The sequence below is a fragment of the Miscanthus floridulus genome, chromosome 1 (assembly GCF_019320115.1).
Source record: "Miscanthus floridulus cultivar M001 chromosome 1, ASM1932011v1, whole genome shotgun sequence".
Classification (NCBI taxonomy): Eukaryota; Viridiplantae; Streptophyta; class Magnoliopsida; order Poales; family Poaceae; genus Miscanthus; species Miscanthus floridulus.
This window is the reverse complement of record NC_089580.1, coordinates 132,484,551-132,492,931: the sequence shown is the minus strand read 5'-3', so window position 1 is coordinate 132,492,931 and position 8,381 is coordinate 132,484,551. Positions and strand designations below refer to the sequence as shown.

At 47.0% G+C, this 8,381-nt stretch overlaps 1 protein-coding gene and 1 long non-coding RNA gene across 2 annotated transcripts; both read left to right on the top strand.

Moving 5' to 3' along the window:
* The first annotated feature begins 407 nt into the window (after positions 1 to 407).
* LOC136493872 (protein argonaute 7) lies at positions 408 to 5,800 on the top strand. The gene is made up of 3 exons (XM_066490001.1): positions 408 to 1,187; positions 2,666 to 3,920; positions 4,033 to 5,800. Exons 1-3 carry the CDS (start codon positions 773 to 775, stop codon positions 5,477 to 5,479), a joined length of 3,117 nt encoding a protein of 1,038 aa, XP_066346098.1. The 5' UTR covers positions 408 to 772; the 3' UTR covers positions 5,480 to 5,800.
* A 994-nt stretch (positions 5,801 to 6,794) lies between these two features.
* Positions 6,795 to 7,778, top strand: LOC136541695 (uncharacterized). Its single transcript, XR_010780434.1, has 2 exons — positions 6,795 to 7,169; positions 7,299 to 7,778. It is a non-coding gene; the product is annotated as an uncharacterized lncRNA (long non-coding RNA).
* The last annotated feature ends 603 nt before the right edge of the window (positions 7,779 to 8,381 follow it).

The window sequence follows — 8,381 nt, the reverse complement described above, 5'->3', positions numbered from 1 at the left end:
TTTAGACGAAATTCACGATACGAATCTTTTAAGCCTAATTAGACTATGATTGGATACTAATTGTTAAATAACAACAAAAGTGCTACCGTACTATTTCGCCAAAAATTTCATCAACTAAACACGCCCTAAATATGCATTCGGGTCACTAGGATGGGAAGTGGTAGAGCAGTAGACTCGATGATGTCTTTAGTGCAGCAATAGATTATCCCCCTTCCCACGTTGAGAATCTGGGAAGACGGGGCAGCAGGAGCGCGCAGCAGAAATGCAGAATGGAGGAAGAAACTTTTAATGGCGCAGCGGCAGCAAGCAAGCAGAGAAGGGGGGAGAGGAGAATAGCATGGATGGCTACAGCCTACAGGCATAGCCACAGAGCGCAGCGGTGCACAGCGTTAGCGTAGTAGATGCTCCTCCTTCCTTCCCTTACCTCGGCTCGCTTCTCTTCTCTCCTGTCCCCCCACCTCTGCGTCTGCCATCCCATTAATACCTCCTGCAGTCTCTCTCTCTCTCCCTCTCTCTCCAGAGGCAGAGGCAGCCATCCCCTTCCGAGTTCCGCCCCACTCTTCCCCTCCCCAGCTTCCTCCTTTTTGCCCCCCTACCTTCCAACCATCCAAGAAGAACCCCCCACAAAACCAGCGCCCAGCCCACGCCCACGCCGCGCCACGCCAAAAGGAACCCAAGAAGCTGTGATCCTGCTGCCCCGGAAGAAGCTGCGTAGCAGTACCAAGTACGAACAAATTGGACTTTGCCCGGTGGTAGTGGTAGCAGCTTGGCCATGGAGGGGGAGGCGGTGGCCAAGAACGAGAGGAAGGTCGGCGGCGGCGGCGGCGGCGGCAGAGGGGTTAGCAATGACGGTGGCGGCGGTGGCGCGAATGCGAGGAGGAGGTGGAAGGGCGGCGGCGGCGGCGGCAGGCATCACCCGATCATCCAGGCCTACCCGGCGCTCCTGCCGTTGCCGCTACACGCCGCCCACGCGCGCCGCAACGGCACCGTCGCGCTGCCACTGCCGCTGCCGCCGCCCGTGCTGGTCTACTTGCACCAGCCGCCGCCGCCGCTGTTGTTCCCCAAGGTGCCGGCGTGCTACGGGAAGCCCAATGGGCCCCCGCTGCTGAGGGGGCCGCCGTGGAGATCGAGGAAGCCGCCGCCGCCGCCGCACGCCGTCACCGCCGCGCTGCTGCCGCTACCGCACGGTAAAGCGCTCTCCTTTCCTCTGATTACTTCCCCTCCCTCCTGGCTACACCAGTCTCATGACGTGCTGTTTTTATATGCTTAATGCCACTCTATGCTACTCCTACTTGTTAGTGCTGTTGCTTTCTTGATTAATGTTTGCTACTTTCTATAGCTCTAATGTTTTTTTATGGCTGATAGTGATGGTACTTAGTATCAAAGAATATAGTTTCTCCTCTTATTATGTTTGATGCCTAATGAATGGCTTGTCATGCCGAGGAATGTGGTACAGTAACTTTAGGTGCAATTCTACTGTACCAGATAGCCAAAGAAGGCCTGGTTTAGGTGGTGTTTGGATCCAGCGACTAAAATTTAGCTGTGTCGGGAGGACGTCGTATGGGGTGTTCGAATACTAATAAAAAAACAAATTACATAATCCGTCAGCACTCTACGAGACGAATTTTTAAGCCTAATTAATCCGGCATTAGCGCATGTTTACTGTAGCACCACATTGTCAAATCATGGACTAATTAGGCTTAAAAGATTCGTCTCGCAAATTAGTCGTAAACTATGCAATTAGTTTCGTAATTAGTCTATATTTAATACTCCATGCATGTGTCCAAACATTCGATGGGACAGCGACTAAAATTTAGGAGAGACAACCAAACACCCCCTTAGTTCCTCCTAAAGTTATAGTCCCTATCCCATCGGATATTTGGACACATGCATGGAGTATTAATTATAGACTTAAAAAATAACTAATTGCACATATTGCAACTAATTTGCGTGATGAATTTTTTAAGCCTAATTAATCCATGATTTGACAATGTGTTGCTACAGTAAAGCTACATTAAACATGTGCTAACGCCGGACTAATTAGGTTTAATAAATTCGTCTCGCGGAGTACTGAGGACTTCTTAAATTTGTTTTATTATTACTCTCCGAACACTCCCACGTGATACTTCGATGTGACACCCCTAAACTTTATCCCCTGGTCTCTGTCATTTTGTTCCCTTATGAGGCTTGTGATTTCATGGATTCATGCTTAGAATTATGTACTTTTTTCGCTTGCACTGTTTTTTTATCGCAAATTTGGACTGATAAACTGTTCTTTAGAAAAAAAGGAGGGTGCAAGAATGTTTAATGAGACAGACAAAATTATATTTGTGGTACTGTGGGTGACGCCTTTCTTGTTTTGACCCTTTCCCCACCTCAAAAGGGGGCATATGGCCATCTCTTAGGGAGGATTTGTGATATCTTTTTGTTCTTTTTTTCTTTAGGACAACCATGGTCCATAGTCTTGGACTCTTCGTGTATGTGCTGTACACTTTCTGCATTACTTGTTCTAAAGTGACAATTTTAAGGGAAAACATGTACCTTCACTTTAACCTTTTGGCCTGGCAATAACTTTTTTTATTTATATGGTGCATATCACTAATGATGCTTGGTTGTTTAAATTTGTCTTTTCTTTACATTTCTTACAATATCAATTTATTAACAGATACCGAGCTGATTCAGCACAAAAAGTGTTTCATTCATGAGAACCAAACATCTGAAATGAAAGCAAATCATCTGAGCACCCATCACAATTCATCTATCACCATGCATGGAGTTACTATTGCAACCAGACCTGATGGTGGTGGGGTTGGGGGAACTGCAATTCCTCTCTATGCAAACCATTTCCTTGTGTGTTTTGATCCTGGGCAGAAGATTTTTCATTATGACGTCAACATATTCCCACACCCGTCAAAAGAAACAGCAAGAATGATCAAGAACAAGCTAGTTGAAGAAAATTCAGATATCCTCTCTGGTGCCCTTCCAGCCTTTGATGGCCGCAAGAATCTATTTAGTCCCATTCAGTTTCAACAGGATAAGCTTGAATTCTTTGTTAGTCTTCCAGCAGCTGCATCGACACGATTTATAGAAGCTAAAGAGAATGCCCACATGATTGACAAGCAGAATCATAAGGTTTTCAGGGTGAACCTTCGATTGGTTTCAACGCTAAGTGGCGAGGACTTGAACAAGTATTTGAATGAAGACAAGGATGGTATTCCTCTTCCTCAAGAATACCTTCATGCATTGGATGTCATCCTGCGGGAAGGTGCTATGGAAAATTCTATTCCCATAGGCCGGTCTTTGTATCCACGTTCAATGGGAGAAGCAAAGGAGATTGGTGGTGGAGCTGTCGTATTACGAGGTTTCTTCCAGAGCTTGAGACCAACAAAGCAAGGTCTTGCCCTCAATGTTGACCTCTCACTTGCAGCTTTCCATGAAAACACGGGCATAATTGCATACTTGCAGAAGCGCTGTGAGTTTATGAAGGACCTTTCACAGGTGAAGACTAGGGCTTTGGCAGTAGATGAGAGGAGGGAGGTGGAGAAAGCATTGAAGAATATCCGAGTTTTCGTGTGCCACCGTGAAACTGACCAAAGGTACCATGTGCATGGCTTGACTGAGGAGACAACAGAGAACCTCAAGTTTCGAGATCGCAGTGGGAAGGATTATACGGTGGTAGATTACTTCAAAGAGCACTACAACCATGATATTAAATTCAGGAACCTGCCCTGCTTGCAGATTGGTAAGAGCAAGCCATGCTATGTGCCAATGGAGCTTTGCATGGTTTGTGAGGGCCAGAAGTTTCTTGGCAAGCTCTCAGATGAACAGACCTCCAAAATGCTCAGAATGGGCTGCCAAAGACCAAGCGAGAGAAAGGGAATCATAAAGGGTGTTGTTGAAGGAGCATTTGCTACAAGAAGGTACTGATTTTCATCATGTTTTGTAGTAGTAATAAACTTTGAGGTTTCTTTGCCATATTCAAAATAGTTTGGATCATACATATCTGACCATGGCTACATTATTTTCTTTCAGCAATTCGTATGCTGATCAATTCAACCTTCAAGTGTCCAAGGACATGACTCAGCTCTTGGGGAGGGTTCTCTTGCCACCAAAACTGAAGCTCGGCAATGGGGGGCGCATCAAGGACATAACACCAGACAGATTTGATCGGCAATGGAGTTTGATGGACAGCCATGTTGCTGAGGGTTCCAAGATCAAGAACTGGGCCTTGATAAGCTTTGGTGGCAGCCCAGAGCATCAATCTTTCATTCCAAAGTTTATCAACCAGCTATCAAGCCGCTGTGTACAACTAGGGATTTTACTCAACAAGAAAACTGTCATTAGCCCATTGTTTGAGCGGATTCAAATCCTGAACAATGTGGGCATTTTGGAGAGCAAGCTGAAGAAAATCCAGGAAGCTGCCTCGGGCAATTTACAGCTGCTAATCTGCGTCATGGAGCGGAGACATCGGGGCTATGCTGATCTGAAGCGCATTGCAGAAACATCCATTGGTGTCTTGACACAGTGCTGCCTGTATTCCAACTTAAGCAAGCTGAGCTTTCAGTTCTTGGCCAACTTAGCACTGAAGATAAACGCGAAGCTTGGTGGATGCAATGTCGCCCTCTACAACAGCTTGCCATGCCAAATTCCTAGGGTGTTTTCGGACAAGGAGCCAGTGATGTTCATGGGTGCTGACGTGACACACCCACATCCCCTAGACGACTCAAGCCCATCCGTGGTCGCTGTAGTTGCAAGCATGAACTGGCCTTCAGCAAACAAGTACATCTCTAGGATGAGATCACAGACGCACCGTAAAGAGATCATTGAGCGCCTTGATGTGATGACCGGTGAACTGCTCGAGGAGTTTGTGAAAGAAGTTGGCAAGCTCCCTAGCAGAATCATATTCTTCAGAGATGGTGTTAGCGAGACGCTGTTCTACAAGGTGTTGACAGAGGAGCTGCAGGCAGTGCGGTTGACATGCTCGAGGTATCCGGGCTACAAGCCAGCGATCACGTTCGTGGTGGTTCAGAAGAGGCAGCACACCAGGCTCTTCCGCAGGGAGAAGAACGGCGGTTCCACGCACTACGCCGACCAGAACGTACCGCCGGGAACGGTGGTGGACACCGTGATCACGCACCCAAGGGAGTTTGATTTCTACCTGTGCAGCCACTGGGGCACCAAGGGGACGAGCAGGCCGACGCACTACCGCGTGCTGTGGGATGAGAACAACTTCAAGTCTGACGAGATGCAGCAGCTGATAAACAACCTTTGCTACACGTTTGCCCGGTGCACCAAGCCTGTGTCTCTCGTCCCACCGGCATACTACGCACACCTGGCCGCATATAGAGGAAGGCTATACCTTGAGAGATCGGACTCGACGGCGACCAGCCGGACGACTCTGTTCAGGGCCACGCCATTGCAGACTGCACCGCTCCCTAAGCTCAGAGATAGTGTGAAGGGGCTCATGTTCTACTGCTGATCTTATGATTTTTAATGGTAGTTATGAAAGGGCGTTCTCTCGCCATATATCGCCTGTGTTCTATATTCTGGTCATCATGTATTATTTGGGAATCATGTAATAGTGTGTCTGGACAGCGGGCATGTGCAAGACTGCAGTGGTAGGATGCTGACATGCTGTGATACATGGTATTGGCATGCAAAAAATTCCAATCCCTAAGACTCCAAAGGAGACTCAAACTCAAAATGGGTAGTGAGAGACCTAAAATATTGTCCATCGTCATGGGTGTACTAATCTTGGTAGGGACCTGTGCTTGTAGGGTGGGACCTCTCATTTTGCACCGTCTGGGCACTGACGCTGCTGGCCTTGGAATTCAACACTATCAGTCTGTTCTGTTGGCTGGTTTGTGTGAAAGAAAAATACTGTTCTAGCTAGAAATTTACGATAAGCTACAGCCAAACGAACATACTGACAGTGGTTCGTCTTGCGATTTTTGTCTTCGTCGTTTAGTTGCGTAAGCAAAGACAGGCCATTCTAGTTCTGGGCTGGTGGCCGAGGGGTTCAACCCGTTGAAATGTTTTTTTTTTGAGGACATGCTAAACATGTCCGGGGATACTAAGCTTCTGTTTGGATGCTCCAGATATTATAAGAATTTAGATAGTAGGTCCTGTCTTGGATGAAGAACTTTCGCCCGAATGTTATTCTGCTTTCAGATGTCTCAGAAGTGTAATTCTGTTCTTCAGTAGTTTAATACTGTATCAGGACTAGTTGATCTTCACTTGTTGCTGGCAACCCCGGCGTACCTTGTATGGCTACCTTTTGCTTTATAAAAGCAAAGTTAATTCTCTTAAAAAAAATCTAGATAGTAGGTAGTGATTTTGAGAACCTGGATTTTGGATAGAAACTAATCTGTTTTGAATAAATTATACTCTGGATAGTGGCTACATGTCTAAAATACCATTCAGATAATTCCATGGATAAGGTTGAAGCAAGGGCAAAATTATATTTTCCACCCTAGAATCCCTCAGAAGCTCGTAGAGAAGAGATATTGGATCGTAGCCTTAGATTTCTCAAACACGTACTAGTTCTAGAAGTTCATTTCGTTTAGATTAGATTTTATTTTTTTTTCTAGTCGGATTGTAAAATCCTCACATGATCCAAACGCCCCTAAACCACTAAAAGCCCACCCACGCCCTCACCTCTTATCTTATCAGGATCCCAATGCCCTCCTAAACCACTCAGGGCCCACCCACCCACTCATCTCCTCCCTTACCTTTCTTATCTTATCTTATTCGCCCACGCTCCCCCGCGCGCCGCCACCACACCGCTGATTTCGGTGGTGTGAGCACCACCACCACCCTTCGCCACTGCTCTCATTAAATCGAAGCCGGCTTCTCCTTGGGTCCATCGCCCTTGTCTCTAGCGATGCACGACTACCTCTACCGTCTCTAATCCTAGTCTCCTTCTCTAGCCACCCCCGCCACCTATACCGTCTAATTGATCTCTCCCATCGCCTTGATGGGCGACACCCTATTGCCCCACCCTACACCACTACCATTTGGACCGCCGCCACTGTGGATCTAACGACCTCCCTAGAAAGCCCCTTCTAACTCTGCAACCATGGGAATCCCCAGAAACCCGGAACCCTAAACCCACTAGCTTCCAACCCTAACACCAACGAGTTTGTCTCTGCTGAGCTATTGTGCCATGAGTGAGTTAAATTTTTTATTTTTTCTTTGTTTTTTTATTTTGTGTATGCATGTCGAACGCTTTGCGGATGCGCGCTCGGAATTAAGCATTCCTAAAACACGTTTTGCATTAAGAGTTTTCCAAATTGCAGATAAGACTGACTATTGACCCGCATCTCACTTGCCACTACCTTCTTGCATCCTCACCATCACCACAAAGCCCATCCAACAAACGAGATGTTGTGCTGGAAGCGCACGTTACAAAAGTATATTTCAAGTGTTTCGGATGTTTCAGAGGTATGTTGCAAGTGTTTTATATCGATGTTGCAAAAGTAGATCGGGATGTTACAGATATTGCAATGGCTATACACGTATGCTGTAAGTGTCTGTTTAACATGTTTCATCTGTTTTAGACGCACATTGCAAGTGTTTCATCTAAATATTGCAAAAGCAGATCTGGATGTTGCATATACATGTATGTTGCAAACGTATGTTTTTCAAGTGTTTCGTACGTATGTTGTAGGTGCTTCATCTGCATGCTGCATATGTTTTGCAATTGGTGTTTTCCTGGTGTTTAATACGTACGTTGCAAGTGTTTCAGCTATTTTCGAATGTATGTTGCAAGTGTTTCATCTGGATGTTGCAAAAGTAGATATGATGTTACACATGTTGCAATGGGGCCTACCTGCCGCAGCCGCCCGCTGCAGCTGCTGAGGGCCGCCATGGTCACCGTGTGGGCGCCTGAGGCCGGCAGACGTATCCGCGACGCGCATCCACAGGCGTGGTAGGTGACTGGGACTCACGTGGGACGTAGGTGGTCCTGAAGCAAAGTGGGCGTGGGCAGGTCCCCAGGTGCATTCGCGCAGGAAAGAAGCGGCGCAGGAAACGAAACGGCGTGGGGTGGTCCCACCTGTGCGATGGAATCCCGTGTATGCGTGGACGTCCGGACACCAGTGTCAGTCTAGACGCCTGGACGCTAGCCTGTCCGATTAATTATTGACCAAGCCTACATATGAGGTGACCACTTTAGCTGGAGGAGGTGGCATCGCTGTATAGAGTCGTGGAACCGGTGACCAACCTGAACGCCAGGGAGAAGAGAAAAACTTTACACACGCCATGTTCGCTTGAACTTATCAGTTTGACTTATTAGTCATGATCCAATATTTTTCTCTCACAACAAAACACTGTCAGCCGACTTATCCGCCACGAAAACACCATCAGCCGAGGATCTATTT

Bases quoted from the DNA above. Each gene is read 5' to 3' on its own strand.
- LOC136493872 (XM_066490001.1), top strand. From the start codon at position 773: ATGGAGGGGGAGGCGGTGGCCAAGAACGAGAGGAAGGTCGGCGGCGGC. The intron at 1,188-2,665 runs GTAAAGCGCTCT...ATTTATTAACAG, and splicing joins GCTGCTGCCGCTACCGCACG to ATACCGAGCTGATTCAGCAC. The intron at 3,921-4,032 runs GTACTGATTTTC...ATTTTCTTTCAG, and splicing joins GGAGCATTTGCTACAAGAAG to CAATTCGTATGCTGATCAAT.